This window comes from Musca autumnalis, unplaced genomic scaffold (assembly GCF_047663935.1).
Source record: "Musca autumnalis isolate F117 unplaced genomic scaffold, ASM4766393v1 scaffold_2, whole genome shotgun sequence".
NCBI lineage: Eukaryota > Metazoa > Arthropoda > Insecta > Diptera > Muscidae > Musca > Musca autumnalis.
In genome coordinates this window covers 71,306,620-71,324,512 of record NW_027411755.1, presented here as the reverse complement: position 1 = coordinate 71,324,512, position 17,893 = coordinate 71,306,620, and the positions used below count along the sequence as shown (strand labels likewise).

At 36.8% G+C, this 17,893-nt stretch overlaps 1 protein-coding gene across 1 annotated transcript in view; it reads left to right on the top strand.

Moving 5' to 3' along the window:
- Positions 1 to 17,893, top strand: part of Sur (Sulfonylurea receptor) — a 336,340-nt gene that overhangs the window by 292,485 nt on the left and 25,962 nt on the right. Inside the window, exons 19-20 of the mRNA XM_073967904.1 lie at positions 509 to 704; positions 10,617 to 11,751. Coding sequence (XP_073824005.1) covers positions 509 to 704; positions 10,617 to 11,751 — 1,331 coding nt within the window. The remainder of the gene's footprint in view (positions 1 to 508; positions 705 to 10,616; positions 11,752 to 17,893) is intronic.

Here is a 17,893-nt window from a genome sequence, read left to right as displayed (position 1 = left end):
CATGTAGTTTGTCAATGATAATTTTATGTCCAAGGAATAATTTGTGTAAACAAATTAGAAATTGGATAATGTGGCTTGATTGAACATCTGTTCCAAATCAGATGATTTAAAATTTATTGTAAATTAGATGAGCTAAAAATGGTAGTGGTTTTTAAACCAATTTTTTTTTTATTTGAAAATTTTGCCTATTAGGCGAAGGTCATTTTTTATTAATTTTTTAATTAATTTCTCGTTAGAGACGAGCTTACTGACCAAGATGCTTTTTGAAAAAGGAAAGCCGACGATACGAACCCACACAATCACCACTGTGTGACATGCATGTTTCGCCTTTGGTTTAGGAAGGCTCCTCAGACACATCGACTGTGGGGCGGCTTCGCTATCCTCTAACTTTTTTCTTTTCTTTCTTCTCAAAATTATTTTCTCTTCATTTTATCGCCCTACTTTTTCCTACCATCCTTTCCTTTTGTTATTATAAATTTATATTTATTGAATAATTTTATTTTTGCAGAGAATTGCAACGCATTGAGAATGCCACCAATACACCGGTAATATCCCATCTTTCCGATACGATACAAGGTGTTACCACAATACGTGCCTACAATCAGGAATCACGTTTTACGGAAATATTATTTCGACGATTGGAAGAAAATACGATTGCATTCACGATACTCAATACCAGCAATCGTTGGCTGGGCATATCATTGGTAAGTATTTTTTGTGTGTTTTGCTATCGGATGGGTGTTTTGTTCATGTGAATGTACGTACAACTCCCACAAGTAGATTAAAGTTTAGCACGGGAGAATGAGGTTGATTTCACCTTTGAGGGCTTTAAGTATTTAAGTTGAAGTTATGCTCGTATCTGCTTTAAAGTACAAATTAAAAGTTTTGCTATAGGAAAAATGGTTTGTGGTAGGGCAAGACATGGCATCAATTTTGAGATTTAAATCGACCAAAAATTCGAAGTCTACCAAGCTATTTCTCTGAAACTATAACAGTTATTGTGTTCATTGTTTTTTTGTAAGGTAGGTAGGATTGTGGATTTAAAAATCGTTTTAGTTAATTACCGTAGCGTTTACACAACATGATCTATTTTATTTTTCCTCGGGTACTAAATTTTATGAAATTCCAAATTTAGTGGACTAGATCTTTTGTGGAACAACATGGAACAAAGTTCTGTTTTCACAGAAAGATGCCCGAAAGTCTCATCTTCCAGCCCATATATACTTTTGTACCCGTCCCGTTCCGTCCGTTTAACACTTTTTTCAATTTATTGAAATTACATGGGTAAAAATGTGTGTTTTTCTATACTGTTTCCATATGAATTACAGTTTTTTGACACAAATTACAACTTTTTTGAGTATATGCGTTTTTATAAGAGTTATATAAGTTTTATTAAAACCCAAGGAAAATTTTTTTAATTTTTGAAAAAATTTAAATTTTTTTTTGTACAAATTTTTTTTAAAAATTTTTGAAAAAAATTTTTTTCGTAATTTTTTCGATTTTTTTTTTTAGTTTTTTTTTGTAATTATTTTGTTTATTTGTTGGTGTTTGACCATCTTTAATGCATAGGAAGATATAAAAACCACAAAAACATTCATATTTTGATGAAAAATAGTTAAAAAACTCAAAAGTTTAACTTTGACCTTGAATTTCTCTGCAACTACCAAACCGAACTTGACCGCTTTAATTCGTCTGAAAGCTGATTGTGTTATCTGTCTAACAAATATATATCTCTATCCGGTCAAAAGTTACAGAATTTTGACCAGGAAAAAACGATTCTGAACCACTGTGCGACGTTTGGTTAGACTCCAACTCCAATTTTATTCTGAAACTAATTTTATATACCACTTAAAATGAATAAAGTTTATAAACATTTTTAACATATGCAGACACTAGCTTTGCACACCGAATGGCCGTGTTCGATTCCCGGACCAGAATTTCCTAAGTATACTTTTCGGTCCCATATCGTTAAGCTAATATATATCGGGGTGCTTTGGTTCGTACGAAAGAGGCCACTCTTGTCAAGGGTTTTCTCAGGTTTTATCATTCCCGGAAAACGGGAATCACAAAATCGCCATTCAAGGGAATCCGTATTTATATGAAACAACACCGGTTCTATGTATCTTCACCACTTATCACCATTTATTATGGCTGACGTGATTTCGCTCTATTGTGGAAAATGAAACAAATTATAGAAAAATGCATGGATTGAGTTACGAATTGATGCCTCATTCACCATGTTATCTGGTTTTAGCCCACAGTAACCATTTTCATTATTCAAAAGTAAAGAAATCGTTCGCTGGATAGATATTTACAAAAAAAAAAAAAAATTGATCAGAAATTGACGGAAGGCCATGCAAATTTGACTCTTGGATAAATTTTGATTGTACAAAGTGGAACCGTTGTTATATTTAATATAACTGGAATTTGGATTAGTCATGGTCAGTGGTCTAATTTATAGTGATATTACAAAGAATATCAACAAAAAACTGATATTACAAATTCAATATACAGAACATTTGTCCCATAAGCCGAACTAAGGATAGATTTGTACACCTCTCTACCGGTGTTTCAGTTTCAAAATGTTCATTATCATGATATTTGATCTCGTCCGTCCGTTGTTTAATTTACCTAAATCTTGACCCTTTACTTCTGAGTGTACCGCCATGAGGCCCGTATTTATGCACAATTTTAGTGCATTGCACAGTCTCAGGCTTTAATCATTTAATCTATATTCCGGACGCTATCTCACATCCCAATCATCGGGTAAGCGTTCCTACTGCCACATAGTGCTCGTCAGGCTGTCGTCTCCAGTCTTTACCAGTTCGGCATCATCTCCTGCGGCCTTATTTTTCTACAGCCGGTTTTTTGTTGTCCCTACCTCATCCTGATCGGGAGGTATGCACTACATTCTGTCCTTTCGGAATAGATCTGTTGTATCTTCTTCGTCTTTTATAATATTGCATGACAAAAAATTGGAATAAAATTCTTTCCATAACCTGAGCACGCTATCTCTCTCTGTTACCAGATTATCTTGCTCGTGACTTCAGTAGAAGGTGAAAGCACAAAAGACATCAGTTTGATGAGCAGGGAGCCTATTCTGTAACTATTTAACAACTTTACTCAACTTTAACAACTTTATTATACAACAATTTCATTTGTTTGTTTTATTGTTGTTACAAAAACAAAAGAAGTTTAAACAATATCGATAGTTGTTAAAAGTTACAGAATAGGCCTACAGGTTATACATTTCTATTTGGCAGATTACCTTGTTCGTTTCTACAGGAAGATGTGCCTGTACCAAAACCACCACTTTGATGTTTGACTACCAAAGTGTCGGACTACATTTCATGTTTTTTCAGCAAAATCGATACTTATATTTTCATGATATACATATAATGCAAATAGAGATTTAATTTCTATGGTGATCCATAGTAAATAAAAGTATTTTATGTTTCAATTTACAAACTATTTCAAATAATGATTTTCAACAATTTAAGGTAAAAGATAGGAGAAACCCCTTTTGAAAAACAAAACAAAAATTTAGTATATTTTTTTATACTGATAGACAACAGTTTAATATTATGAAAATATTATTGTAGAGTTCGAAGCAATCTGAACGTAGAAGTTCTATTTCGAGACTCAAATCTTTCATTTATGTTTTCCATGAATGTCGAAATCATTTTCTCATTGAACCGTTGGTGGAGTTGAGATGTCGAATACCGCATGTTTAGACCAAATATATTTTTAAGATTTTTATTTTGAATAACTTGGAGTTTTTTCAGATGTGTTTTAGCACAAATATTCGACCAAATTTGACAGCCGTACGTCATTATTGGCCTTAAACACATTTTGTATATGAGCAGCTTATTTTTAATGTCTAACATTGATTTCCTGTTCAATAAAGGAAATAGAGCTCGGTCACATTTTGTTGCTTTGTCAGCTGCATTTAGTACGTGCTCTTTAAAGTTCAGAGACTTGTCGAGTGTAATTCCAAGATATTTTATGGAAGTTTGTATAGGGATATTACATCCCGACACTATTAAATTAACACTGGGAATTCTTTTTGGGGATTTGTTAAATGGGAAAATAATGGCTTGCGTTTTTCCTACATTTATTTTTATTTTCCATTTCTCGAAGTATTTACCCAGATGTACTAAGGAGTTCTTCATCCTTCTTATGATGGCATTTGACACCTTTCCTGAGGTTATTAATGCAGTATCATCGGCATACAGGGCAATTGATTCGTTTTTTAATATTTTTATATCTGAAGTAAAAATAGAATATAAAAATGGAGAAAATAGACCCTTGTGGTACACCAGCTTTTATGTTTCTCGAAGTAGATTTTGAGTCCTGAATGTAAACATTAAAACTCCGTTCAGATAAAAAACTTTGAATCATTTTTTGCCAATATAGTGGATAACCAAAATTATTTAGTTTGTAGATCAGGCCATCGTGCCATATAGAGTCAAATGCCTTTTCTATGTCCAAAGCAATGACCCCAGTACTTTTACGTTGGGCTTTGTTTTCTCTGATTATGTTTACCATCCGTTTCACTTGATGAACTGTGGAGTGTTGCTTCCTGAATCCAAATTGTTCTTCTTTTAAAATGGAATTCGTTTCAGTAAATTCATTAAGCCTTTGCAAAATAATGTTTTCAAAAACTTTATCCAGGGAGTTAAGCATACTGATAGGCCTATAACTATTGGCCTGCTTGGAACTTTTTCCACTTTTCAACACTGGTACTACTTTGGCAGCCCTGAACGTTTTCGGGAAATAGCAATTCTTTAAACACCAGTTAAATATCTTTGTAATCAATGCAAAAACAGAATCAGGCATTTTCTTCAATAAAACAGGTTTTATACCATCTAAACCAGGAGCTTTTGAATTTTTTAACTTCTTGGTAAACCACTTACTTAACTTCCTCAATGGTTGTTGGTTCATATTCGCTTTCATGAATCACAATTTGATTTCTCAGCCATTCAATATGGCGTGCTACTTTCCTATCCTGCGAAGAAGTAAGATTTGAAGTTAAATTATGAGCGTTTTCAAAAAAGTTAGCAATAATATTTGTTTTTCAACATTGTTATAGACTTCAGCGCCATCTACAGTTAAAGTTCCGATCTTAGGTTTCGATTGACGAATAGCTTTTGTTAGCATCCAGAATTTCTTTTTTCCGGGTGGCAACGACGTCAAAAATTTGTTCCAGCTGATGTTTCTATCACTGTTCACGTAGTGCTCAATCAGCTGCTTCAGTTGTTTGAGAATAGCAATGAGAGTTATTCTTTGTGCTGTATCATTGGATCTCTGTAACTTACGACGAAATCTGTTTCGTTTGCCAATTAGGTACTGCGTTAAAGAGGAGAGTCTTTTTTGCCAAACATTTCTCTCAGCAACGGGAACTTTTTCATCAGCAAGTTGTATTATTTTTGTAATTTTTGACAGCGCGTTTTCTATATTCATTTGCGTTTTTAATATGTTCTCCAAATTCGTGTTTTGAATATGATCATTTACGTGTTGCTGAATTAAATGCCAATTAGCTTTGTGATAAAGCTTTAATTGTTGAAGTTTCGCTTTTATTGTTCCGAAAATGCGGCATGAAACTGGTACATGATCTGAATTTAAGAGCTTTTGGAAAGTCTGCAAATCAGAAAATTGAAGTCCAGAGTTTGTGAGCATCAGATCAATTACAGATGGAATTTGTTGATTTTGGCGTTGTGAATATCTGGTGTACTTGTTTGTGCTGTGTATATAAAAGTTGGACTGCATTTGGAGATTATACAATCTACTACCGGCTGAATAATTTCGATGGCAATTCCAAGATGTGTGCTGAGCATTAAAATCGCCAAATATAAAATATTCATCTGAAGTGCTTGTTATTTTTTTGATGTCATTAATTAAATTGTTGGTGTATTTAGGACAGTAGGCTGACGTTAGCCTTATTGGTCTTTTATTTATGTGAATTTCAATGGAAATATTTTAAATTGTTGACGTTTGGATCTTTGGAATTCTTTGGTGTGGGATTCCATTCTTAATTGCAATAAGAACTCCTCCTCCATGTGTCAATCTGTCCTCTCTATACACGGTATAATTTCTCAATTTCAATTTGTGTTTCGGCTTCAAAAAGGTCTCATTCATGAGAACAATATCAATATTATTTTCATTAAGCTCATGTTCCATTTCAATAATAAAAGAACCATTTGTTATGCCTTGTACATTATAGTGCATAACATGAATTTCATTGAGGTTATGTTGCTTATATGACATATTTGAGCATCATACCGAGCACTCTCATTTTGTCATATTTGTTTTTACACTGTTGCAATGCATCAATTGCATCAAAATAAATTTGTAAAATTTGTTCATTTGAGATGTCATCATCTCCACTCGAATTAGTTTTCATATTTGACGCATAGGATTTTTTGCTGTCTACAAATCTAGATGGTCCACTGGGGATGTCACTACTATAAATGGGTTGTGTGTCATTCTCACGGACATTTAATGGAGGTATGAAACTCTTACGTACGCTTCTCGAGCAATTTCCACTTGAAACTTTTGCTCGGATTTCTAAATACTCATTTCGTTGAGGGCAACTCTTATCATCCGCTCTGTGGTTCACATTACTTAAACCCTTTTTTAAACAGTTGTGGCATTTGTATATAACAGGTCCATTTGTTGTTGTTGTTTTGCTCAATTGGCATGTAGAATAGTCATGTTGACCACCACATAATAGGCATATGTTTTTTCGATGGCAATTGGATGATCCATGGTCATACATTGCGCATTTGGAACACTGTGTTGGTCCTTTTTTCTTTCTTAGTGGGTTCCTCCAATGAACCCCTATGTCGCAAAAATACTTTATTTTTTGAACTTCTTTCTTGCTAACCTGGTTTTTGTCAAACTCAATCATATAAATCGCATCGTTTGGATTACTTCTTTTGGTTGGAATCTCCTTTACACTTAAGGGTTCTATATTGAAACCACTCTTAAATTCTTCTTTGATTGTGTCCACTGTAATTCTAGGTAGCCCAAACAAAACTTGCTTGAATCTCTTTTCGTCAACCAATGCATGAGTAAAGAAATCAAACTCACTGCCACTAAGCTTCTTTACAGCTTCTTCAAAGTCTGCCACGGTGTTTGTAATAACTTTCATCCCAATTGACATCCTCTTATACTTACAATTATGACCAAGAAAGGTAATAATTTTAGTTAGATTGTAACAAGAGTCCACTATTATGCATGGAACCTTTGCTTTACGCAGAGAAATTTCACCACTTTCGACACTGGCATCATCAGCTGAATCAGACAGGCTTTGGAATCGATTAAAACTGATGGTATCCACAGCTTTTTGTTGTTTAAACTTTGGGGTGTTTCCCCAGGACTTTTTCCTCTTCTTCGTCATTATAACAGAGTTATAATAATGGATTTTTTACGCGCACTACAAGTGGCAATTAACAGATTATAATTAACACGTCTTTATGCTTTCAATGACAGCAAACGACTGACCAAAAATACCCCTTTGATGAACCGCATGAGGGTCAAAATATTCAAAATATTCCCCACATCCTCCTCAGTAAAGTTGCCAAAAACACTATATATCTAAAATGCAAGTATTCCAAAATATCTTAACTCGAATATTTCGAAAAAACTAGAAATGGGCTGAACTTGTCCGCCTACTTTGGTTACTTTCCGATGTAAACTTTAAAAAACGCCGATATACATGTCTCATATTGCTAGCTCTACTTTCATAGACTACACGGGTTTTCCCATCATTTTGTAAAAAATTTAATTTTGTTGCACAATTTTAATTGAGCTAGAACGGTATATTTTGGAAACAGAAAGTTTTTTTGATTAAAGCAATATTTTTAACCGAACTAGCTGTAATTAGACATATGAGTTTCTTAGTGGTCACAACACTTCTCCACCAAAAATTGTCAATGTACTTAGGTCCTTGTTTTGGTGTAAGCCCCATATAACGGTATCACCCAATTTTTGGTATTTTGACATTTTCCTACAGGCTTTTGATCACCAAAATTTTTCAACATAGAAGTCCATATTTTTGTATACCCATATATAACGGAAATTTGACATTTGAAGTTGCCAGTGGTCCGCACTTTAATAAAGCCCCGAGATTGAGAACATTTTTTAGTTTAATTTTCTGATCTAATGCAGGCATTTAGGGTGTCCGTGGTCGAAAAAGGCTTGCATCAAAATTTTTGTGCATATGAAAAAATGAGTTAGAGATCCACACTACTGGTGCCGTTATATCTCTTTACATAAGTGGGATTTGAGTGCCTTGGTGCTATCTAACGATCCACAGAATTCAATACAGAGTTGTTTTTTTCCTTTGTCTAAAATTTGTTTCCACTCCTTCAGCTTATCCAGCAAGAACTTTCTTGGACAGTAAGTAGATTTTATTATCTTTTGCAAGAAAATTTTAAAAAGTAAACAGACACCTTCCCCGCAAAAACTTGCAAGCAATCAGCTGATTTGCCAAAACAGAACAATTTGTCCGGTATTAAAGGAACCAAAGCAAGCAAAAATGTTATATTTTATTAAACATAAAGAAATACCCAAAAAAAAGGCATTTTCCATTTATCAACTTTCTTCTCCAAAAAATCAAACAATTAGGCTTGCTATTTCCACAATAAAATTGTCGGGCACTTATAAATACGGGAAAAGAGCGGTTGGGCGAAGAAGTAGTATTTCCGACCGCGAGTTAAAATCGTCAGTGTAATCCACTGATGGGCAGAAATGCTCTGCCTCACACACAAAAGTGTAAAAAATACATGAGTCTCTCGCAATTTGCCCACCATTGGTGTAATCTAAAGTGTGAATAGACTAACGCTGTATGCTTACTAGTTACTAAAGTTAGCTGTGTGCTAGTAGAGAGATAAAGTACTGCGTGAATAAGTGACTAACTTCAATAAAGCATTGTTAAATCGTAAACTGAAACGAACCCTGGTTAAATTTTGCACAAATCGTATCGGGGGTCGTTAGATTCATTTTTGCCCCACAAGGTATGCTTTACGTTAGCATCGCAGTCAATGATGATGGTCTTGCGAGGATAAACGACCCTCATGTTACTCCAGTCCTTACTTGGCGGTGCTTTTCGTGAGTGGTCCATGTAGCAAGAGGTGATAAGGAACTGTTTACCATTCTTCAGTTCCACTCTTGCCACGGGGAAGTCCGCTGTGCTGAATTAGAAGCATAAGGAAGGGTTTATGGTGTTTTCAACACTTAGAAATGATGTAGGCTTACCGTTACCCTTCATGTATATGGATAACCAGATTCGTTACTTCATTTTCGTAAAAGTAGGGTTTTTGTATGGTTCCTATGTCCAGATCCTCCTCAGCTAGAAGATTATCTGAAGCGATTCCAGGGTCCTACATATGTTGATAGTCCATTGAGATTACCTGGACCGACCGGGATCAGTCTTAGGCTGCTATCGTCCCAAGCAGTGCAGAGCTTAGCTATGCTTTTTTCATAAATCCCTTTGAGAACTCTTCCATGCAGCACCTTGCTAGAGTCAAAATGAGGCTAACTTAAAATGTTCGGACTATTTAGTTTCTACTTAACCCCATTCAGCTGTGGTAAATGGGAGAGCATTCCCTTCTTGTCGTTAGCAACAGTAATCATCAAGGTGTCCTTAAAGACTTCGTTTAATGGTAGCAGCAATCTTGGCTCTTTTGCTAAGAATGGACTTTGCTATTTGGTACATCGATTTCCTTACGTCGGACGAACTTTTCCTTCTTTGTTGGCATTCGTACGTTGTCCATCTTTCGGGACGAACAGCGTAGTTGCTCTTCTAGTATTTTGCTGATGAAGTATGACAGTCAAGTGTTTCCAGCGCTGACTTCACTTAGTTGGTCAACTACCAGTTTATGGCTAGATGCTAAGAGATCATTTTAGGAAGAGTTGACTGCAACCGAGGGGTTTTGTTTTGGCTTTTGATTGACATTATCAATTTGTTTTCTTGTGACCTAATCGGTTGATAACCACGTGGCCTCATGTTTATCTAACACAACATAAAAAATTTATCTGCTAAATGGACCGCGAATATATATTAAGTCTCCAGCTACCCAGTATACCTAATGGGCGTTCCACTATTCGCAACCTGTAGGCGCGCCCCCTAAAATTGATTCTTTTGAAAATTTGAATATTGTATACAGTATAAGAAATTTTAGGTTTTTAAATTAACGCTCGTTTTTTTTTCATTCAAACACCTTCACCATTAAACATTTTCTGCCAAATTGCGGGGTTCAATAAACTTGTTTTGGTACAACCTCAAGGAATTTTCCGTCAAAATATAAAAACAATAGAGGTGTTATGTTTCCTGGTTGGCACCAATTAAAATAAACTATTCCTCAATTTCCTTGGCTACTGAACTTTTACGCCGAGCACTGTTGTTTCAATATTTGTTTATACAAATTTGCCATAAAATATAAAACATATTTTGTATAATAAAGTAAAAACACTAACTTTATGTTGTTTTTTGTTTCTTCTTTTTATTTAACTTTCTGATCGACGCTGTGTTACTACTATCCACGGTACATTTGATGACACAACAACTGTCATAAAAACCAACCAAACAACCAACACAAAATTACAAACAGGATTACCTGGGTGGTGTCATTGTATTTGTGGCCATAGTGACAGCTTTATTGGCGGCAACAATAGCATGCAACAGCTCGAACAATCATCATCACGACACGAAGGCAGAGTACCCATCGTCGTCAGCATCCTTTAATGCATCGTCATCATCATCATCCCCGCAATGGTTAACAACAATGACTACCGCCTTATCGCCCTCCCCCTCATTGGTGGGTCTTGCCATAAACTATACCCTATTGATGCCAATTTATTTGAATTGGGTTGTAAAACTTTTGGCCGATATGGAAATGTATGTTGGTTCCGTGGAACGTATAGCATATTATGCAGAGAACGACAATGACAAGGCAAGTTATACTGAGGAGCGGAGAGGTAAAGCAACATCCTCACCAAATGATGACAACAGCAATGGTTTATCAACAAAAGTTTCAACAGAATCAAAGGAGGCCACCAACAACGTTTCCAGCCAAGCCGAAGATGTCGGTGTTGCAGGCACGTCTTGTGCTGAGAACAAAGTTTGTAGCAATGATAAATTGTTGTTGTTAAGTCCAAGTGAAAAGAGCGATATATCGACGAATATGGCTGGTGCAATGACAACATCCTTGTTTACCACTGACAACAATGTCAATGAAACTGTTGTTACAATCCAGAGAAAGACAGCCAGTAATGATGATGATGGAGATGATGGTGGAGAAAAGGACACACTCGAAGACAAGAAGATGAATGTTACAGCTCCACCCAATACTAGTGGTGCTGTTTCTGATGATGATCATCATATTACTAATGATGGACATATTGCAGTAACCACAAAAACTTTATCACAACAACAAGGAACAACATCAACAACTGTCAACTACGAAAACCAAAACAATGTGAGCGACGATGATGATGATAACAATGCTGCTAACCCAACATCTTTACTTTTACCCAACAACTCGAACACATCTGACCACATCAATATTCCAAATAAAACTGACAGCAACAGCATCACCAGAAACAACAATAACAACCCGTCAACTCTTTTAGCATCGTCATCTATTGGCTCCTCAACAGTGACAGCATCTTCAAAGTTACTGCCAAGATGTAATGATGCTGAACGTCGTGCCAGTGTTCGCCGTTTAGCCAAACACAAAAAACAATGTAAGTACAACATATGACGGGATATTTAACTTAAAGTTTTGCTCTCTCTCCTTCTCTTTTTGAGCGGATATGCAATTATGTAATTAAAAACGATTCCGGTTCATAGTTTGGTAGATAATTATCCTACATTGAATATAAATATGAAGAAATATTTAAGACGGGCAAAAGAGATTCTTCGGGAAAATTATGATGAAAGGAGTCTTTATAGAAGAGAAGAAGGGAGTCTTGATAGGCGAGTTGAAGGTAGTATTTATAGATATACTGAAGGGAGTCCCTATAAACTCGCGGAAGGGAGTTTTTATAGACGAACTGAAGGGAGCCTCTGTAGACGAACTGGAGTGAGTCTCTATAGACGAACTAAAGGAGTATCTATAGAAGAGCTAAAAGACGCCATGAAGTAAGTCTTTATAGTCTCGCTGAAGGGAGTCTTTATAGACTCGCTGAAGGGAGTCTTTATAGACTCGCTGAAGGGAGTCTTTATAGACTCGCTGAAGGGAGTCTTTACAGACTCACCGAAGGGAGTATTTATAGACTCGCTGAAGGGAGTCTTAACAGACTCTCTGAAGGGAGTCTTAATAGACTCGCTGAAGGGAGTCTTAATAGACTCGCTGAAGGGAGTCTTAATAGACTCGCTGAAGGGAGTCTTAATAGACTCGCTGAAGGGAGTCTTAATAGACTCGCTGAAGGGAGTCTTAATAGACTCGCTGAAGGGAGTCTTAATAGACTCGCTGAAGGGAGTCTTAATAGACTCGCTGAAGGGAGTCTATATAGACTCGCTGAAGGGAGTCTATATAGACTCGCTGAAGGGAGTCTTTATAGACTCGCTGAAGGTAGTCATTATATACTCGCTGAAGGTAGTCTTTATAGACTCGGCGAAAGGAGTCTTTACAGACCCACCAAAGGGAGTATTTATAGACTCGCTGAAGGGAGTCTTTATAGACTGGCTGAAGAGAGCCTTTATAGAATCGCTGAAGGGAGTCTTTATAGATTCGCTGAAGGGAGTCTTTATAGACTCGCTGAAGGTAGTCTTTATAGACTCGCTGAAGGTAGTCTTTATAGACTCGCTGAAGGTAGTCGTTATAGACTCGCTAAAGGCAGCCTTTATAGACTGGCTGAAGGGATTTTTTTATAGACTCGCTGAAGGTAGTCTTTATAAACTCGCTGAAAGTAGTCTTTATAGACTCGCTGAAGGGAGTCTTTATAGACTTGCTGAAGACAGCCTTTATAGACTCGCTAAAGGGAGCCTTTATAGACTCGCTGAAGGTAGTCTTTATAAACTCGCTGAAAGTAGTCTTTATAGACTCGTTGTAGGGAGTGTTTATAGACTCGCTGAAGGTAGTTTTTATAGACTCGCTGAAGGGAGTCTTTATAGACTCGCTGAAGGGAGTCTTTATAGACTCGCTGAAGGAAGTCTTTATAGACTCGCTGAAGGGAGTCTTTATAGAAGGGAGTCTTTATAGACTCGCTGAAGGTAGTCTTTATAGACTCGCCAATGGGAGTATTTAAAGACTCGCTGACGGGAGTCTTTACAGACTCACCGAAGGGAGTATTTATAGACTCGTTGAAGGGAGTCTTTATAGACTCGCTGAAGGGAGTCCTTATTGACTCGCTGAAGGGAGTCTTTATAGGCTCGCTGAAGGAAGTCTTTATAGACTCGCTGAAGGGAGTCTTTATAGAAGGGAGTCATTATAAACTCGCTGAAGGTAGTCTTTATAGACTCGCCAATGGGAGTATTTAAAGACTCGCTGACGGGAGTCTTTACAGACTCACCGAAGGGAGTATTTATAGACTCGTTGAAGGGAGTCTTTATAGACTCGCTGAAGGGAGTCCTTATTGACTCGCTGAAGGGAGTCTTTATAGGCTCGCTGAATTGAGTCCTTATAGACTCGCTGAAGGGAGTTTTACAGACTCGCTGAGGGAAGTCTTTATAGACTCGCTGAAGGAAGTCATTATAGACTTTCTGAAGGGAGTCTTTATGGACTCGCTGAAGGGAGTCTTTGTAGGCTGGCTGAAGGAACAATTTTTTTGGTGAAGGTGGGGCAAGTTTACTTGGGGGAGGGGTAAATTTTTGATTGGTGGTGGAGTGAGGGCAAGTTGCCACTCCTCGAAAAGAGTTTCACTAGCGAGTGGAATTCGTGCGAATTTGAGCGAGTATTTGGAGCCCTGGTCTTTATAGACTCGCTGAAGGCAGTCTTTAAAGACTTGCTTTATGTAGCTTTTATAGACTCCCTGAATTGAATCTTTATCAACTCGCTGAAGAGAGGCTTTTAGACTCGCTAAAGGAATGAATGCATTTGTAGACTCAGTGCTGATAGTCTTTATAGACTCGCTGAAAGCAGTCTTTATTATTTCGCTGAATGTAGTGAATCTTTATAGACTCACTGAAGGGAGTCTTTATATTTATTTGGCTGGGTAGATATTCTGCGTTGTGCTATCAATCCTGGCCTAGTGAGAATTGCGACGGCTACACCAAACCGATCTCAATTTCGCGAAAACAAGTCTCGCTTGCATAGGCAGCAGTTTTTCCTTAGCTGCCGCGGATGGTGGGTTTTCTCCGAGGACGGTATTCATACGATAGACTCTTAGAGCCTCGGTGACTGCATTAGTATGAAATACCGTCAAACCTGCCTGATAAGCCTGTTGATCTTGAAGTTATATCTTGTATTTTTGGATTTTTCTCTCTAGCTCATGAAGATCTTTCCTGACATGTCTGGGCTGGGGGTACCTATCCAAGCATATATTGCAATAACAACATCATTTTGTGCGGACGAAACGGCAAGATCTTAGTCTACTGTTGCGGTTCCCATGGCTGCATTCTGGCAAGTTCCGCAAATATCACAGAATTCCGGAAATACCACCTTACTTGGTGAATTCACTGTTTCACTCTACGTAGTTTGGACTTCTTGTGTGTGAATTCCACGCATAACTGACGACCACACTTATAGTTGGTGATCCAACGTTTCAAACAAGACCGGATTGTAGTATTCTCGGCATCCTCGAACAGCTTAACATGGCTTTAGTCAGGTCTAATGATACCATTACTGTTCTGCGGCACGGTCTGTTCTGCTTGAGACCTCGGCTAATACGTGGCATACAGTTCTGTTGTCGTGCTATGTTGCTCTAGCAACTGGGTAACACGCTCTGATACCGGGGAGGAGTAAAAGTGAAATTGGTCTTTATGATTCACCTTCGCCGACATCCTTGCCAGGTTTCAGTAACGGAAACTATTAGGGTAGGCAGCGATAAGTTCAGGACCTTGTTCAGGTACTCAACTCCTAGTTCAGAATCACTATTGAAATTCCGTTAGCTCAAAATGCTTTGGATGATTTTGTGCCTTGGACAACATCTGCAACATCACCTATCGTACATTGGTTGGGTTTTCCTTGACTGGAAGGGATCGAAAATGACATAAAATACCATTCTTCGTCGTTTCGTTGCTTAAAAAATTTTGGGCTATAATAAGCCGCGCACATCCTGTCATAATACGACGTTAACTACGACAGATGTCCGATCATCTTTTTTACAAGTGTTCGATAACGCTTTAATCGTAGTCCACTGTTTACAACTATTGGTTCCAATATTGCAGTACTTTTGATGCTCTAATCATTTTTCTCGTTTGTACTCACCGACTAATTTAAGCTTGGCTCGGGGCTCGCCTTTTTAGTGGGGTCATTATGGCTCATTCTTTAGACATGTTGTGCAATTGTTGCAACGCAAAACGTTTAACTATACTGATGTCGTTGTATAATGGTTCAAAAGACGTCGATATTGATCTTTAACGCAGATTTGCCCATAGCTCGTTGTAAAAATTTTCCTATCCCACACATAGATCACTTCCTTATCTGCTTGTGCAGTTGCCCATGCTTCGGAACCATAAAATAGCACGGGTAATACAACTGTTTTGTAGAGCCTCAGGTTTGTTCCACGTGATGTGGTTTTATTCTTAGAGTAGCATTTGTTGGCCAACAATATTCTTCTTCTTTTTCAAAACTAATATTCTTTGTTGTACTTATGTCGGTGTGGAGTCTCTCTCTTTTATTACTTCACAGAGTTGATGCGAGATCTGTGGACGTATTACGTGTCGATATCATCAACTTGGTTCTATTACCGCAGCTTCTCTTTCGACTTTTCCGAAGGTATCAGTTACTTCTTTTACCAATCGTTTCATTATGCAAGTTCCCCTTATGAATGTCGAGATTCTAAATATGGTACTGCTACCTACCATGTTTTTTTTTTGTTGTCGCTGCGAAGTGTATCGTCTCATTCCATTGTCAGATATTTCCTTATGGAGACTGAATTTCCCGACATGTCGGGCCAAAGATATTCTCCTTTCTAATTTTGGCATTCAAATCGACAGCGGTCAAAGTTTATTATGCGCTTGGTCCTTGTCTTCGGTGGGGGCATGGGCACAAATAAGACTGATATTGAAAATTTTAGCCTTTATGCCTTTATGTTTTAACCTCGGACTAACTATAAATCCTCAACCAAATTCGTGGTTTATATCATGGCTGCTTTAATCCAGTGTTGTCCAGCCTTTATGTGTTGTTGCGTCTCCTTTTCCAATCCATCGTATTTCCAATATCGGTCTGCCAGTGCGTAAACTACACTTTCTCCATAAAGATTCCCAATATAAATATACAGATATGTAACCACACAATTTCGACTTTATGTAAAATTCTAATCCCATTGTAAACTGCTTACAAATATTCACTCAATTACTTAAGCAATTTTTATAATAAAGTTATCTTGCATAGCTAATTTACCACAAAATCTTTTTCATTAAAATATCGACCAGCTCGATTCTATGCATACAAACATAGATATGCATACACATAGCCCATGAAAAATGATGGAAACCTCAAAATAGAAGAAAAACACTATTTGTTGCAAACTTGCAGTTTTGCCTTCTATCGTTTTTGCTTTAGTATATACTTCAGTTTTTTTCTAAGCTTTAGAAATCTTTAGTCGGATTTGGTTTCCTTGCGAGAAAAAAATTACTAAAAGGATATAACTGCAATTTCCGGTTTAGTAAAACTGACGGCGTTATTGACGTTAGTTCGTGCTCTCTGTGAGCCTCGTCAAACCTGAACATCTGCACTTTGGCAAATACTAACTACATCATCATAAGAAGTTAAGACGAATCAAAGAATAAAGATGAAGGAACAGATGGATGGATGGATGTATGCCAGTGAAACGCTAAAGAGAAAATATAACAAAAAATAGTGTTGCAACTTTTGCTAAAAAATAAAACAAAACCCCCCGGACAAGCGGTCTCACAAGCACAGCTTCATACTCCGGCAACAACAGCAACATAAATATCCAACGCCAACAACATGTAAAGAGAAAAAAAAACGGAGAACCAAAAATTCTATGAATTTTCTATTTTTCTATTTTCTTGTTGTATTTTTTGGTACCCTACATATGGGTTATGAGTTATGATGATGGTTATATACTTAGTCATGTATGTGGCTATAAGATAAATTTTTTCGTGAATTCACTATGTATTGTTTGTCGGCGGAATTTTTTTAGATTTTATGGATATGCTGTATTTGATTTTAAACAACTTTTGGAACTTTAAAGGAAAAATTTACAAATTTAATATTTACAACAACAATGTTCCTCACAATCAATAATATCTCTGAAATATTTGCCAAAAATTTCAAAACTCTAACAAAATACTTACATATTTTAATTAATGCATGGTATCATCCAAGTCGTTGAGGCCTCTAAAATATCTACCTTCCCACAAATATTTTAAATATTCCATTAAGATTTCACTACAAATTCTAAGCTACTCCTACACCCATAGCATATTCTACATACAATACAATGCAATGGCCCCAAAGGTTTTCTCCTGGTATGGCTGACTGACATTTACTTGAAATTCTGCCACTGTTTGGTTAGTGGTTTATTTAAGCCATAAATTTGCTGGATTTGTGTGTGTATGTTTGTATTTCTATTTTTTTGTTTGTTTGGTTCCATAATTTGTGGCCACATTTTTTTTGTCTATCAGTCTCATCTACTAACCATTTTTGTTTAAATATAAAACATATTCCAATTGTTTTTAAAAACACAAAAAATTAGAATTGTGCAAAATATTTGATATTCTGCCACCGCCAATTCTCGTTGTGGTTGTATACTG